At 40.9% G+C, this 17,732-nt stretch overlaps 2 protein-coding genes across 3 annotated transcripts in view; one reads left to right on the top strand and one right to left on the bottom strand.

Moving 5' to 3' along the window:
• The window catches only part of trappc12 (trafficking protein particle complex subunit 12), a 64,000-nt gene extending 63,109 nt beyond the window's left edge, over nt 1-891 (bottom strand). The window contains exon 1 of one of the 2 annotated variants that reach the window (XM_061968518.1): nt 843-891. The gene's annotated coding sequence lies outside the window, so the exon portion shown is untranslated. Of the gene's footprint in view, nt 1-156; nt 259-842 lie in introns of those variants that run through there. The other variant, XM_061968517.1, reaches the window with a different exon arrangement.
• eipr1 (EARP complex and GARP complex interacting protein 1) overlaps nt 286-17,732 on the top strand; it is a 160,402-nt gene continuing 142,955 nt past the window's right edge. Inside the window, exons 1-2 of the mRNA XM_061968519.1 lie at nt 286-512; nt 4,398-4,481. Coding sequence (XP_061824503.1) covers nt 471-512; nt 4,398-4,481 — 126 coding nt within the window. The 5' untranslated portion in view covers nt 286-470. The remainder of the gene's footprint in view (nt 513-4,397; nt 4,482-17,732) is intronic.

Raw genomic sequence — 17,732 nt, 5'->3', positions numbered from 1 at the left:
TGCTAACGTTGGCATTTCCAACTAGAACGCAGCTGCTCGGCAAGCGACAATTGCATGCTTAAAATTAGCTCCACGGAATAATAAGTGCATTGAATATCTCAAAATCATCCATACAGCTTTGAAAGAAAATAATGAAAAACAAATACAACTCCGTACCTCCTCACAGAAGCCTGACAGCTACAACACTAATGCGCACGCGCAGGTCTCACCCCCCACCCCAACAGGTTACCCGGAAGTTAAAAGTACGGCGTGTCGGAGGTGCCAAAACTAATACTAGTATTCCTGGTTAAATTTACGTCTGCTTTTAAGCGTAGCTAACGTTGAATATGCACAGTTACGCATTCTCTTTGCAGACCCGAGCCGTACAAATATTCAATCGCGGAAGTGCTGGATGTATACTAGCTGCAATATAGTGTGTTTTGTTGTTCCCAGGGTTTTACAAACTTAACACATTTTGGTGATCGTTTAAAATGGAAGACGACGCGCCTGTAATTTATGGTCTTGAATTTCAGGTATGTATCTATTTTGAATGGTACAGGAGGTCCTTCTCACCACCAGCTCCCTGACTTTAAAGATACACACATAAACATAGGATAGACTACAGTGTACTATTCTGACACAGGTACAGTGTGCAAGGTTGCGAGTGTGTACTGGTGTTTATTAAGTTGAGTCTTGTACATTTGTGTATAATGTATGTATGTAAACTGCAGTATACTTACTATATGTGAGCTATATGAGTTATATGTAGATATACAAATGATATGCTGTATGTATACTGTATCTCAGACATGCATAGCAGGTTACATACTGTAAAGCAAAGTCTCAAATAAACCGTTATTCACCTCAACATGTCCGAGAAAGAGTAAGACGAAGCATAATTCGTTCCATCTCTCCCACCTCTTCTACACATCGCAACAACCACCAAAACATATGTACAGTAACTATTTATTTAACAATTGCAGGAAGCAGTGTTTATTGTATTTTTTTATCACACATATTTTAGTCTTATTTTAATGTTTACTGCACTATCTGTTACAGTTTTATTTTATTGTTTGCACTGTACTGTTTGTAAATTCGGCTGCTCTATCTTCACTATAATGCCAACAGTATTTGGCCACCCATCCAAATGATCAGAATCAGGTGTCCTAATCACTTGGCCGCCCACAGGTGTATGAATTCAAGCACTTAGGCATGGAGACTGTTTCTACAAACATTTGTGAAAGAATGGGCCACTCTCAGGAGCTCAGTGATTTTCAGCGTGGCTCTGTCATAGGATGCCACCTGTGCAACAAATCCAGTCGTGAAATTTCCTCGCTCCTAAATATTCCAAAGTGAACTGTCGGCTTTATTATAAGAAAATGTAAAAGTTTGGGAACAACAGCAAGTCAGCCATGAAGTGGTAGGCCACGTAAACTGACAGAGAGGGGTCAGCGGATGCTGAAGCGCATAGTGCAAAGATGTCACCGACTTTCTGCACAGTCAGTTGCTACAGAGCTCCAAACTTCACGTGACCTTCCAATTAGCCCACGTACAGCATGCAGAGAGATTCATGAAATGGGTTTCCATTAATCTATTCCTGTGCGTCACTTCTCCAAACACAACGAGCAGCTGTATCTAAGCCAGGGGTGTCAAACTCAAATACAGAGTAGGCCAAAATTTAAAACTGAACCAAGCCGCGGGCCAAGGTTGAACAAATTAACCTTTTTGATAGGGACCCAAACAAGTTTTGCATTAAATATTGAACAAGCAAGGCTTGTATAACTTAATAGTGACATGCAAAATCCAGTTTCAAATAATAATAATTAAAAAATATCAATGGCATATCAAATACAATTTCAATGGAAATTGAATGCCTCTTTTCTATTTGCAGCCTTCTGAGGTAAATATCAACATTAACTTTTTCCACAGGTTAGTACATTTGAAAATAAAATAATGAATAAACCAACCATTCAGGACTTTAAACTGCACAGTTTGCAACACACTGATCTAATCTGATGTGCCCAAGCCAGATACCTGCCATCTTTTCTTGGATGCTAGTTCATTAATGTCGGGGCTCAGGCTTTGAGCTGAAGCAACCCTCATTATGGAACGAAGTTGTTCATCAGTCATTATATCTTGTATTCCACAGTCTTGGGGGTGTGCCTTACAGGCACTGCTTTTAACGTCCTCTACGAGCTGACATCACGTCCGCTTTTCATCCCTTTTAACAACGTGTCCACCCAGTCACAAGATATGTGCGGCTTCTGTACGCACACACACGTAAATGTAACACATACTTCATAAACAGCGATACAGTTTACACTGAGTGGCCGTATAAGCAACTTTAACATTGTTAGAAATATGCGCCACACTGTGAATCCACACCAAACAAGAATGACAAACACATTTTGGGAGAACATCCGCACAGTAACACAACATAAACACAACAGAACAAATACCCAGAATCCCATGCAGCCCTAACTCTTCCGGGACGCTACAATATACACCCCCGCTACCACCAAACCCCGCCACCCCCCCCACACACACATACAGTGTGTGTGGGGGGAGCTGCAGTTGCTGCTGGGCCACAACATTAGGTACACCTGCAGACTGCAGCATGGATTTCATATTTCATTCATTCACAATTCCCCAAACACGAACATTATTCTTTTTGCACTTTTGGCTTCGTATTAAATAACTTTTTTAAATAGATTCAATCTTGCACGTGGAAACTTTAAGTGTGGGCTTTAGTTGATATAACACTCCCGTCAGGGGGTGCATTCTACGCCGGGGGTGCATTACCCGGCACAACACCCCGGAAGTGTTAGTGCTGCAAAGTGTTCTGGGTATTTGTTCTGTTGTGTTTATGTTGTGTTACTGTGCAGATGTTCTCCCGAAATGTGTTTGTCATTCTTGTTTGGTGTCGGTTCACAGTGTGGCGTATTTCTCTAACAATGTTAAGGGTTTTATACTGGACCCTCAGTGTAACCTGTATCGCTGAAGATCTAGTATGTGTTGCATTCACTTGTGTGTGCGTGCCAAAGCTGCAAATATTATGTAACTGAGCCAGCACTCGTTGGACTGGACGAAAAGGGGACGGGAGGGGCACTGAAATTTGGGAGTCTCCAGGGAGGTTTGGCAAGTATGAGAATTAGCGGTGTACCGCGGCACCGCCGCTGTATATAATCGGCAGGCCAGCTCTAGTGTTAATTTGATATCACCTCACGGGCCAAGTGAAATTACACGGCGGGCCAAATTTGGCCCCCAGGCCAGAGTTTGACAACCATGATCTATGCCATACATCACCAAGTCGAATGCAAAGCGTCTGATGCAGTGGTGTAAAGCACGTAGCCACTGGACTCTAGAGTAGTGGAGACGCGTTCTCTGGAGTGATGAATCACACTTTTCCATCTGGCAATCTGATGGACGAGTCTGGGTTTGGAGGTTGCCAGGAGAATGGTACATTTCGGACTGCATTGTGCCGAGTGTGAAATTTGGTGGAGGAGGAATTATGGTGTGGGGTTGTTTTTCAGGAGTTGGGCTTGGCCCCTTAGTTCCAGTGAAAGGAACTTTGAATGCTCCAGGATACCCAAACATGTTGGACAATTCCATGCTCCCAACCTTGTGGGAAGAGTTTGGAGCGGGCCCCTTCCTCTTCCAACATGACTGTGCACCAGTGCACAAAGCAAGGTCCATAAAGACATGGATGACAGAGTCTGGTGTGGATGAACTTGACTGGCCTGCACAGAGTCCTGAACTGAACCCGATAGAATACCTTTGGGATGAATTAGAACGGAGACTGAGAGCCAGGCCTTCTCGACCAACATCAGTGTGTGACCTCACCAATGCGCCTTTGAAAGAATGGTATAAAATTCCTATAAACACACTACACAACCTTGTGGACAGCCTTCCCATAAGAGTTGAAGCTGTAATAGCTGCAAAAGGTGGACCAACATCATATTGAACCCTATGGGTTAGGAATGGGATGGCACTTCAAGTTCATATGTGAGTCAAGGCAGGTGGCCAAATTATGTTGGCAATATAGTGTATCTATCTATCTATCTATCTATCTATCCATCTATCTATCTATCTATCTATCTATCTATCTATCTATCTATCTATCTATCTATCTATCTATCTATCTATCTATCTATCTATCTATCTATCTATCTATCTACCTATCTATCTATCTATCTATCTATCTATCATGCTGCTATTATGATATTCACCCTCCTGAAAATCTGGGTTATATTCTGTTTTGCTTCTATTAATTTTGCCCAATATTTATGATACATTATTTGGCATTATACGTGTTTTATTCCATTTGCTGTCTCGTTGTTGGCACCCTGTTGATGCATGTTGGAATTGGAAATCATTTTGATATACAGTCAATATCCTCTTTTGTGTCGATTTTGCAGGCAAGGGCATTAACTGCCCAGACAGCTGAAACTGATGCCATTCGTTTCCTTGTGGGCACACAGTCTCTGAAGTTTGACAACCAGGTAAGAGAAGTCTGCTCATGCCAGTCACCCAGTATCAAATATTTCAATGGGCAGGAAAAGGAACATATTTAACCCACTAAAGCACAGCAAAAGTTTCAACAAATGTTGCAACTTTCAATTAATTTGACATTTTAATGTATGTACATCAAGTGTTTGGCATTTTCAAAGATATGTACTGTATGTTAAGTTCCATCCATCCATTTCCTACCGCGTGTCCCTTTCAGGATCACGGGGGGTGCTGGAGCCTATCTCAGCTGTACTTTTTTATTGTAAGATGCATATTTAATTAACAATACATCCACACTTAAGGTCGGTAAACCAGCTCTATACTCTTGGCAGGTTCCTTGAGGGTGCATGGAAGTTTGCCCAACCAGTCTACATGTGCTTTGTGGACTTGGAGAAGGCATTCGACCGTGTCCCCCGGGAAGTCCTGTGGGGAGTGCTCAGAGAGTATGGGGTATCGGACTGTCTGATTGTGGCGGTCCGCTCCCTGTATGATCAGTGTCAGAGCTTGGTCCGCATTGCCGGCAGTAAGTCGGACACGTTTCCAGCAAGGGTTGGACTCCGCCAAGGCTGTCCTTTGTCACCGATTCTGTTCATAACTTTTATGGACAGAATTTCTAGGTGAAGTCAGGGCGTTGAGGGGATCCGGTTTGGTGGCTGCAGGATTACGTCTCTGCTTTTTGCAGATGATGTGGTCCTGACGGCTTCAACTGGCCAGGATCTTCAGCTCTCACTGGATCAGTTCGCAGCCGAGTGTGAAGCGACTTTGATTGATTGATTGATTGAAACTTTTATTAGTAGATTGCACAGTACAGTACATATTCCGTACAATTGACCACTAAATGGTAACACCCGAATACGTTTTTCAACTTGTTTAAGTCAATTCATGGTAAATGAGATGAGAATCAGCACCTCCAAGTCCGAGTCCATGGTTCTCGTCTGGGAAAGGGTGGAGTGCCATCTCCAGGTTGGGGAGGAGATCTTGCCCCAAGTGAAGGAATTCAAGTACCTCGGAGTCTTGTTCACGGGTGAGGGAAGAGTGGATCATGAGATTGACAGGCGGATCGGTGCGGCATCTTGCAGTAATGCGGACGCTGCATCGATTTGTTGTGGTGAAGAAGGAGCTGAGCCGGAAGGCAAAGCTCTCAATTTACCGGTCGATCTATGTTCCCATCCTCACCTATAGTCATGAGCTTTGGGTTATGACCGAAAGGACAAGATTGCGGGTACAAGCGGCCGAAATGAGTTTCCTCCGCCGGGTGGCAGGGCTCTCCCTTAGAGATAGGGTGAAAAGCTCTGTCATCCTGGGGGAGCTCAAAGTAAAGCCGCTGCTCGTCCACATCGAGAGGAGCCAGATGAGGTGGTTCGAGCATCTGGTCAGGATGCCACCCGATCGCCTCCCTCGGGAGGTGTTTAGGGCACGTCCGACCGGTAGGAGGCCACGGGGAAGACCCAGGACACGTTGGGAAGACTATGTCTCCCGGCTGGCCTGGGAACGCCTCGGAATCCCCCGGGAAGAGCTGGACGAAGTGGCTGGGGATAGGGAAGTCTGGGCTTCCCTGCTTAGGCTGCTGCCCCCGCGACCCGACCTCGGATAAGCGGAAGAAGATGGATGGATGGATGGATACTTATATTTAATAAGATTTAAAAAACGACAGTATTTATTTAAACATAGATACAACTGTTGATCTAATGAAGAATGGTAAATAAAATGATGAAATACAGTCTGGTGTAACTTTTTATTTTTAGGTCCTTAGCATATAAATATTGATTATTTTGAGATATATGGGTAAACTGCTTAAAGTAAAGTATGTCTGTTATTTTTATCATATGATTTGCATTAATGCAATGAACTTCTACAACCCGTAGCCAACATTATGAAATCACTTTCCATGTACCTTGGATGCTATTTTTATGTTGTTTCAATATGTTACAGAAATGTGTTCTTTTGCTGTACTTTATTATTTGTATTATTATTTTTTGTAGGTTTTTTATTTGTGTTCGGTTTCTTTGGTTCTGTGCTTTAAAAGTTTTTTGTGTAGATATTTTTTTCTTTTTGCAAGACTTCAGTATTCCCCTGGTGATCCACGGTTTTTCCTTACCAGTGATGTAGTTAATGTAACGTTTTCGTATTGGACAGTGCTTGTCATACAGTTTTAAGAACATTTTAAGGAAAGTGTCATATTCCTCATCTGGGTCTCACCAGTCTTGAGCACATAACTCAGATTTGAATGCTGCTATGGTCTCTGGTATTCGGTGTCTGACAAATCTTTAGTGAGCTGCTTTTTTTGTTTCTTTCTTATTAAAGAAATTGTGAAAAATGCTGAATACAGGTAGATCACGTATGTTGTTGAGTAGTAGTCCTGCTGTTTTTTGATTCTACGGCTGATTGGTGAAAATGTTATCAATTATGTGGCAATGTCTGCTGTTATTCTGGTTGCTTTTGTGATGAGGGAGAATACATTATTGTGGTTTAATCCTGTTATAAAATCTGTTGTTTTAGTACTGTCCAAGGGGTTCAGAAGATTAATATTAAAATCACCACACACAATATGGAGCTTGTTTGACTTACTGAACAAATACATTTGATTGGATGTGTCTAAACACGATGCAGGCGTTCTATAAACACAACTAAGATGTATTTATTTATTTTTGCTTCAATTTCTGCAGTTAAACATTCAAAGACTCCAACAATAGCAGTTCATTTACTATTAATCTTCTTACAGTTTAATTCTCGATTGACAAAAAGTGCTGCCCCCCTCCCCTTTTTCCAACTCTGTTTGTAGTGAATAATTCATAACCTTCCAATCTCATTTCACAATACTTGTACTCATCTAGCCAAGTTTCTGAAACTGCAATGACACACTTTTTTTTTCAACTGGCTTATATATTCTCTAATTTGTTCATAGTTTAACATGAATAATGCATTTTGCCATAGAGCAAAATCCAGGAAAATAAACTTTCCATGAAGAAAGATACATAAGGTTAATGTCATGGTCTGCAAATAGTCCGGATCTCAAATAAATTGAAAATATGTGGTGGAAATGAAAGAAAATGGTCCATGACAAGATTCCTACTTACAAAGCTGATCTGTCAACAACAATCAGAGAAAGTTGGAGCAACATTTTAAGAAGAGTACTATTTGTCACTCATTAAATCTATGCCTCAGAGACTGCAAACTGTTACAAAAGTCAGGGGTGGTGTAACAGAGTACTCATGGTGTGTTGGGGTTGTTTTTTTTGGAAGCCAGAAATTTGCATTTCTGACTACAGTTTTATTTTCATGTCTGTTATGTGCTTTTTTCACAAAAAAACTGAATGAACATTCTTTAAGACTAGTGAAAAAGAGGGAACAGAAACTAACTTGGTTGGCTTTGGTTTGAATTAAAAAAGTCAACCAAACAACACAAATGTTTCTATCATTTTCTATCACTTGGAACCACGCCGGGCAGCACGGTGACACAGGGGTTAATGCGTTTGCCTCACAATACGAAGGTCCTGGGTTCAAGCCCTGTTTGGGGTCCCAAAGAGGCTCGTTATCGTTGTGTGGAAATGAAATGATCTATCTTAGGATATATATTTGTGTCCATAACATAATTTTGGCATCCATATATGCCAGTAACCAGACTTCATCCATGTAACTGACATGTAACTGAATTGAAACATGTCCACAAATGTTTTGTTTGAAATGATCATTCCCAGTAAATGTGTGTATTCTATTGTATAGTTTGTGTGTGTAAATTAGAAAAGAGTGTGTATGGAGCCTGCATGTACGTCTTGCAGAGGTCATTACAGAGACAGATGAGAGAAACAGTTGGCGCTAAACGTGGGGAGAAATAATTAGCTCTCCGAGAAACAGAGAGGAACGATGGAGAGAGAGAAATGTCTGCCTACAGAAAAATGAGCCTCTTTTCTGGCAGACTTGAATGTAAAAATGGTCTGGCACCAAATGTAAATCTAGTTCAGTCCAAGTCTTGTGTTGCAAGTCAATAATGATGTTTTTTGGAAATGGTGGCAATGCCCACTTGATCTGTGTATTTTTTTCAACTTTACACCCATCCGATTAGCATTGATAAGCTTAGCCTATAAATAATAGGTGAAATCCCAATATAATTTCCAATTTACTAATCTAATCGATGACGTCTTAAATGAGCCACATTCGATGCCGATTTCAATATTTCAATAATCCCCACCAAAAACAGCACACATGTCCCACAGCGAAATTGTGCTGCTACTTCCACATGTGCACATTAGTTTTCCACCAATCACATGTTCTTATGACACACAGAAATGCCTTTATAATTCATATGTGCCACTGCCAACAAAACCCAGTCCTTTTAAGTTCCTCCTTTTCACAGCGACCTAAAACTACTTAAATGCAAATGTGCTAATATGTATGTGTGATATGTTATGGTCCTACCGCCGGCGTCGGCAACCCGCGGCTCTCGCGCCACATGTAGCACTTTAGCGCTGCCCTGGTGGTTCCCTGGGGCTTTTCTAAAATGTATGAAAATGGATAAAGATGGGGGAAAAATATATTTTTTGTTTTAATATGGTTTCTCTCTGAGGACAAATATGACACAAATATTATTAATGTTTTCCAGTGCGTAAAATGTGCAGAATACATATTACATTTCATTATTTCTGTCAGCAAAGATTTGTGTCATAGCCTGAAACACTTGCACGTTCCATTTTGTTGTGGTTTTTTCGAATCTTCAAAATGAAAATGACATCTAACATCTGATTTCTATAATTATTTCTATAACTTCATCAATGCAACGAAACATAAAACATTAATATTGTAATGGAAGGTAAAAATAAAACACCATTGTACAGTTGAGCAGTCACGCGGTGCGTCATTCTCTCCAGGATGCGCTGCATGGAAAATAAACATTTAATCATGAATGCTCATTAAGTATTTTAAGGGCTTAGTCATTTTGATAGTAAGCTAATAAAGCTATTATTGACACTCACAGCATGTGTTTCCTTTGTAACGGGGTGCAGAATTATGTCACACGGGCTCCGTCTGTTGCTACACATTTAATGTTGGGTTTCGAGAGCGTTGCACCCTGTGACTGCTTTTCAAGTTACTACATCTTCAAAATGACACTGGCAAATATATAAACCGTCTATTCAACTGGTGGCCCTTCATTTGGCCGGCCGAACATCACCCAAATAGGCTTGATGAAACCATTCAAACTAGGGCTGCTCAAGTATGCAGTACTCCCGCCATCCCACAGGCATACTGTATGTGTCCCAATGAAACAGCAGTGGGGTGAGTAGAAGAAGAAGACTACTAATTCAACCCTGAAAAACAATCTAAATAAATTGCAAAAATCGGACTTCTAACAACGACTGAACAACAAAGTATGAATGTTCTATCCCGGTCAATTGCTTGAGTCATTGTTTCCTGTCGTACATTTTAAGTGACGGACACAATTCTAAACGAGCAGCAAAAATGGTAGAAATCCACTCATGTAAGCTTCGAAACTTAGTCAAACCTTTCTAAGTAGATATTGTGCATAGATCAATCAATCTTTATTTATATAGCCCTAAATCACAAGTGTCTCAAAGGGCTGCACAAGCCACAACGACATCCTCGGTACAAAGCCCACATAAGGGCAAGGAAAAACTCACCCCAGTGGGACGTCGATGTGAATGACTATGAGAAACCTTGGAGAGGACCGCATATGTGGGTAACCCCCCCCCTCTAGGGGAGACCGAAAGCAATGGATGTCGAGTGGGTCTGACATAATATTGTGAGAGTCCAGTCCGTAGTGGATCCAACATAATAGTAAGAGTCCAGTCCATAGTGGGGCCAGCAGGACACCATCCCGAGCGGAGACGGGTCAGCAGCGCAGAGATGTTCCCAGCCGATGCACAGGCGAGCGGTCCACCCCGGGTCCCGACTCTGGACAGCCAGCACTTCATCCATGCCCCCCCCCCCCCCCCCTCAAGGAAAAGGGGAGCAGAGGAGAGAAGAAAAGAAACGGCAGATCAACTGGTCTAACAGGGGGTCTATTTAAAGGCTAGAGTATACAAATGAGTTTTAAGATGGGACTTAAATGCTTCTACTGAGGTAGCATCTCTAATTGTTACCGGGAGGGCATTCCATAGTACTGGAGCCCGAATAGAAAACGCTCTATAGCCCGCAGACTTTTTTTGGGCTCTGGGAATCACTAATAAGCCGGAGTTCTTTGAACGCAAATTTCTTGCCGGGACATATGGTACAATGCAATCGACAAGATAGGACGGAGCTAGACCGTGTAGTATTTTATACGTAAGTAGTAAAACCTTAAAGTCACATCTTAAGTGCACAGGAAGCCAGTGCAGGTGAGCCAGTATAGGCGTAATATGATCAAACTTTCTTGTTCTTGTCAAAAGTCTGGCAGCCGCATTTTGTACCAATTGTAATCTTTTAATGCTAGACATAGGGAGGCCCGAAAATAATACGTTATTTTGGATTATATATTTCATTTGTTTTGTATGGAAATCGTTGACTTTGTGATGTCTTTTGTATTCATGGTTATGTTTTTGTCTAAGTAACCCTGGCGATCAAAGCCCGCTTAATACATGTAGTGCTTAATTTGACCGTTAGAGGGTCATAACGCTACACCAGTTGTGATGAGCCACAGGCACATACATAGATGGATGTAATACTTCTGTAATGTTTATTTTATGATTATATTTTTAGTCTTGCACACCTAAATGAAGGAAGAAGTGTAAATAAATAAAACTGAGGTGTTTACTTTTTAATTAAGTAGACACGGTCTCAAAGGAATATAACCTGCGGAGGCACTTTCTGACGAAACATCTACATTTCAATGTCCGGCCCCTGAGCCCTTGGGCTCTTGAAACTGTGGCCCTCTTCATGGTGTAGTTGAATAGCCCCGATATAAACACTGTGTCATATTTGAACCAACAATAATGACTCTCTCTTTCTATAAGAAATACAAGACGTATAGTAACTTTTGAACTCCCATTACCATGAGTTGGATTAAATAAATACACTGTTTAATGAACTTCAACAGGCTTAATGTGCCACACCTTCAGTAAAAGGCGTATATAAGGCTTAATTTTTTTGTGGCTCGTATATTTGCTTTTGCTTTTTGCTTTTTGTGGTCCAATATGGCTCTTTTAACATTTGGGGTTCCCGCCGTCTGTTTTAGAGAGAAGAAGCTGGTAGGTCAAAAAGCGGCTTCAAGAAGGTCTGTAAAACATAATAAAATGTTACCAAAGAACCACCATTACTTTTTATGTAAAACACAAGGATGTGTTTTACAGTGCATTTGAAAAGTATTCACAGCGCTAAACTTTTTCCACATTTTATGTTAGTCTTATTCGAAAATGGAATACATTCATTTTTGTCCTCAGAATTCTACACACAAAACCCCATAATGACTGTGTGGAAAAAAAAAATCAGACCTTTTTGCAAATTAACTGAAATTTAAAAAAAAAACTAAGAAATCACATGTACATAAGTATTCAGCCTTTGGTTAATGCTCTGTTGATGCACCTTTGGCAGTAATTACAGCCTCAAGTCTTAGAATACCATACCACAGACTTGACACACCTCTTTTGGCAGTTTTGCCCATTCCTCTTTGCAGCACCTCTCAAGCTCCATCAGGTTAGATTGGACGCAATCTTCAGATCTCTCCAGAGATGTTCAATAAGATTCAAGTCTGGGCTCTGGCTTGTCCATTAACAGAGTTGTTCTGAAGCAATTCGTTTGATATCGTGGCTGTGTGCTTAGGATCGTTGTCCTGCTGAAAGATGAACCGTCACCCCCTGACTTCAAGGGCTCTCTGGAGCAGGTTTTCTTTTACAGTGTCTCTGTACATTGCTGCATTCATCTTTCCCTCTATTGTGACTGGTCTCCTAGTTCCTGCCACTGAAAAACCTCCCCACAGCATGAAGCTGCCACCACCATGCTTCCCTGTAGGGATGGTATTGGCCTGATAATGAGCGGTGCCTGGTTTCCTCCAAACATGACGCCTGGCTTTCACACCAAAGAGTTCAATCGTTGTCTCATCAGACCAGATAATTTTGTTTCTCATGGTCTGAGAGTCTTTCAGGTGCATTTTTGCAAACTCCAGGCGGGCTGTCATGTGCTTTTTACCAAGGAATGGCCTTTGTCTGGCCTGGACGTTTCTCCTCTCTCCACAGGGAAATGTTGTAGCTCTGACAGAATGACCATTGGGTTATTGGTCACCTCCCTGACTAGGGCCCTTCTTCCCCAATTGTTCGGTTTAGACGCCTGGCCAGTTCAAGGAAGAGTCCTGGTGGTTCCAAACGTCTTCCGTTTAGGAGGATGGAGGCCACTATGCTCATTTGGACCTTCAAGGCATCAGATATTTTTCTGTACCCTTCCCCAGATTTGTGCCTTAAGAAATCCAGTTTTGGAGGTCTGCAGACAATTCCTTCAACTTCATTCTTGGTTTGTGCTCTGCCATGCTCTGTCAAGTAGGGATGATGTTTGATAAGAAATTATCGAATGCGAGCCTATTATCGAATCCTCTTATCGAACCGATTCCTAATCGATTCTCTTATCGAGTACAGATAGGTTGTTGTATATGGAAAAAACCACACAATATTTGGTTTAACAAAAGCTCACTTTTATTATATAAGAAAAAAATAAAATCTAATAAATAAATAAATATTGACTGTTCCCCCCTTAAAAAAATAAAATAAAATAAATAGATATTGACTGTTGTTACCCAAAGTATATTAAGTGTTTGATTTTTCCAGAAAAACAAATATATACAGTAACACAAAAACAACCTGTCTCTGTGATCACTATAGGTGTATAAACAATAATATAGTGTTAAATAAAATCAGTCCCTTGGGCACACAACTGAAAATAATACAGCTCTTCAAAAAGTGCACTTCTGCTGCTATTTGACATAACTGTTTGTTATGATGCTTTGACATTTTTGCACTTTACTTCTTTATTGAAAGAAAATTCTATGAAGAGAAACGTTGTTTGCAAATGTGGTTACAATGCTAAAAAATGAAAAGTTAAAGCTAAAAAAAGAAATAGACTTTATTGAGTTAACATTATTTCTTTATAGGGGGAAAGATGTGATGTTATGAGCTAGGGAAAATAACAACTACACTACCCAGCATGCAACGGGAGTGTTGTTGCATGTCGCCACCCGGCAGCTAAGAATGAGGTTTTGAGCACGCTGTGAAAGTAAAAGTCAAGAACTCAGCCAACACGCCTCGTCTGCATTATTTTGGTAGAGTGGCCGTGCCAGCAATCGGAAGGTTGCTGGTTACTGGGGTTCAATCCCCACCTTCTACCATCCTAGTCACGTCCGTTGTGTCCTTGGGCAAGCCACTTCACCCCTTGCTTCTGATGGCTGCTGGTTAGCGCCTTGCATGGCAGCTCCCGCCATCAGTGTGTGAATGTGTGTGTGACTGGGTGAATGTGGAAATACTGTCAAAGCGCTTTGAGTACCTTGAAGGTAGAAAAGCGCTATACAAGTATAACCCATTTACAATTTATAATTAGACAGACAACACATATACAGTGTGATTTTGTTTTGTTTACAAGGAAAGAAAAACAAACGTTATAAAAGGGAGATCATGTCATATATGTTGTATATATATGTATGTGCTGCGGTTGCTTTAAGAACATTGCGACAGCTGCCGTAAAGGAGGTGCATTGCTAGCCTGGTTGCTATGTTTCCGGTTGGTCGTAAAAGTGTTCGTCATGTGTTTGTACCCTGCTCAAATTTCTCAGTAAAGTTATTCATTGGATTATACCTTTTGTTTTGAACTTTATTACACCTTGGAGCGCTTTTTCCGGTCCATTTTTTTCCTGCTTTTGCTATCTGCGCCTAATGACTGAGCTACGTGACATAATTTCTTGTGATGTCTCCCGGGGCATTTCTGGTCGGGACGGGATTCGTTCCCAGGGATTTGAATAAAGAACTAACTCTTTTTCTTTACTATAGTGGTCTCGATAACGGGAACCGGTTCTCAAAAAGGGATTCGAGTACGAGGACTCTGTTCTTTTCTTATCGAACAACCGGGAAAACCGGTTTCGAGTATCATCCCTAAAGTCAAGTGTGGGATCTTTTATATAAACCAGTGTGTTCCAAATCATGTCAAATTAACTGAATTTACCACAGGTGGACTCCAATTAAGCTGTAGGAGCATCTCAAGGATGATCAGTTGTAACAGGATGCACCTGATGTCACTTTTGAGTTTCATGGCAAAGGCTGTGAATACTTATGTACATTTGATTTTTTTACTTTTTTATTTTTAAAACATTTGCTAAAATCTCTCCAAAAAATGTTAACGTTTTCACAATGTCATTATTGGGTATTGTGTGCAGGATTTTATAAAATTTTGGAATAAGGCTGTAACATAACAAAATGTTAGGAAAGTGAAGCACTATGAATACTTTCTGGATGCACTGTAATTGTAGAAAAAAAAATCATACTATGACTATAAAACCATAAAAAACTGTATATCGAAATAATTACCATCTGCACCAGGAGTGGCTAACTTTCAGCACTATCTTGAGAACCACCGTTCTCTGCAGTGGTCATTTGTACTGTGCTGTGTTTGTGTTATGTTTTTTTTTCTTCTGAAATTGACACAAGAAATGGACCAGAAACTAATTCCCACTGCAGAAGACACTGGTTCTGAAGAGGCTACAAGATCTACTTCGACCAAAAAAAGGCGAGATGAGCTTCATTGTTGCCTTACCACTTTGTGGTTCACTTACTGCGGTCTCAGTGCATTGCAGATTTTAAAGATTTGAGTACTTATAAAAGTTTCATGTTAAAAATATTGTTTGTTTTAGAGTAAAAGACATGTAGAGTGTGTATAGTCTCAATTTCCCCTTGGGGATTAATAAAGTACTTCTGATTCTGTATAGGGCTTAGGAAGACATAAAATAACAATCATAAAATTACTAGCGTTTGTACTATGGCTGCAACAATTAATCAGTTAATTTGATTAGAAAAATGGCTTGATTTGTATTCAGTTGCTTCAAATAATCATTGAATAATAAAAATAATACGATCCAGACCGCAAGGAGTGCATGGAACTTTAAATATGCGGATATAGTTTCCGCACGGCTCTGCAATAGAGTGCACATGACCGCAATGCTGTGCGGGTGCCATGATCTGTGTGGCGGAGAATAGCATTACTAAAATAACCAATAGTCCTTGGTGCCTATTTTGAGGAAATCCATCTCCCTCGGGGAGTGATAATTGAAGAAATACTGTATTTGTGTTTTATTTATGTGACTTGCAGCATTCAAATTGTACTACTGTATATTTTCAAAGCTGATCTTCACTCAAGCAGTGATGCTGTTTTTCATAATTGTTGTCATTGAATAGAGACATAATGTATACGTTTGGTCTGAAACAGTTACAAAACTACTAAGAGTATATTATTTGACCTTTTGGTGAGCTACTTAATATTTGGTGGCACACTCACAAACTCTATACTCTATCTACAGTTAAACACATATGATTGTGACTTTAAAATTTTGCAAGGTGTTTTTTTAATGGGGCTAATTCTTTTTGTAAGTTTGCAGGCTCAGTTCAGCTGAGTTTGAACTAACAGTAAGGAAAATGTTTTTTCGATTGGCATTTTAGCCCCGAGAGCTTCTTCTGTATCCATAAGCCTTCTGGCCTCTCCACCTCCCATTAAGCATAATGCAGGGTGGAAATGTCTCTCTTAACTCGCAGAGCACCTCTCAAATCCCTCAGAGACCAATAGCTGGAATGACAGATCGGTGTGTGTGTCGGCATGGCATTTAAGGCTGCTAACGAGATAAAGTGCCCAAGCTTGGCACCTCTCACCCGCATGCTACTCCTCAGTACCGCTTACTGTCATCTGTGCGGCTAAAGAGCTTTAGCACAGAGGCCCCTGAAATGGGGTCCAAGCCAGCTTGGTTTTATCCCTCCCTTACCTCTTCTCTCCTTCTCCCTCCTCTACATCTCCCTGCTTCCATTTTAACACATAATTAAAAGCGCTGGGCCGGGTGCCCAAGTGGTTCAAAGTTATGAGTCACTCCCCAGGCCTTCAAGGAATGAGGCATAAATCACCTCGGGGGAGGGAGAGTTGGAGCTTCTTCCCTTCACACCTGGGTTTATTCAGGAGGACCCTATTACCAGGCCCTCCAATTACCCTGTCCCGTCAGCATGAATTTATTTGTACCGCTCCCCCACCACCATTAAATTATAACTTTGCTTAATATTTTTTGGTTGGTGCAATCCAAGCCAAGGTTAATAGCTGCCTAGCTGACTTTGAGGCGGGTGAGGGATGCTGCCGCTCCAATGCTTTTCCGCTCATCCTCTTCTTCATGCCCGTTTCTTTAATCCTCTTGTTCAGCCTGTAAATTGCAAACAAGCAAGAGGAGTGGGAGAAAAAGGAGTTACTGTCCAGGGCAACCCCATTAACAGTCCTCTGAGATGCTGTAAGTGTCTGGGGATACTGCTTTCAGTTGTTTGATCAAACCCTGAGACCCTCACTGTTTTACTGCTTTGTGGGCCCTGAACTGAATTCAACTGAGGGCTCTCGTTTAACAGATTTTCGTATAATGGAAATGCTCCAGTAAAAGGCATAAGGCTAGGATATAAAAGTTTACCTTGTTTGTTGAACTTGTCTTAACAACTTTGGACCATTTTTTATTGTTTTTAACAGTCAGCCAAGTCCTAAGCAATGCAAGAGGTCAAGGAACTGACATTTAACATGCACTAGTATTATTGTGACGAGTTGCATCCCTTGTAAATCTTTACAGCCCCAAGGCACTTTTTATTTAACTGTGGTGATGTACAAGTGTACTTTAGAAACCAGCTACATAACTTGATCAACATGACCGCAGTGTCAAGGTTTTAACAAGTGTTATGGGTTAGTTGTTTGTTTATGTTTGAGAAATAGAATAGAAAGTACTTTATTGATCCCTGGGGGAAATTTGGACAGTACACATACTATGTGTACTGTATCCAAATCAGTGATCTGTAAAGTCTTCAAAAATGCCATCCAAGTAATGTCAGAGTGGAATAGTTTTAGATAATTCACAAACATGAACATAATTGGAGTCCCATTATGAGCAGCCTGTTTGAACATTATGAACAATCTGCCACCGAGCGCTTGTGCTGTTCGGATCGTGTTTTTTTTTCTTTGTTTTACTAATTTGGAGAGTAGGGCCCTATGATTTCCACGTTAACGGAATGGCGGGCGCGGAAAGTTGTGGAAATTGACTTAATGTGACTGAAATGCT

Source organism: Nerophis lumbriciformis, linkage group LG08 (genome assembly GCF_033978685.3).
Source record: "Nerophis lumbriciformis linkage group LG08, RoL_Nlum_v2.1, whole genome shotgun sequence".
Classification (NCBI taxonomy): domain Eukaryota; kingdom Metazoa; phylum Chordata; class Actinopteri; order Syngnathiformes; family Syngnathidae; genus Nerophis; species Nerophis lumbriciformis.
This window is presented reverse-complemented; position numbering and strand designations above follow the sequence as displayed.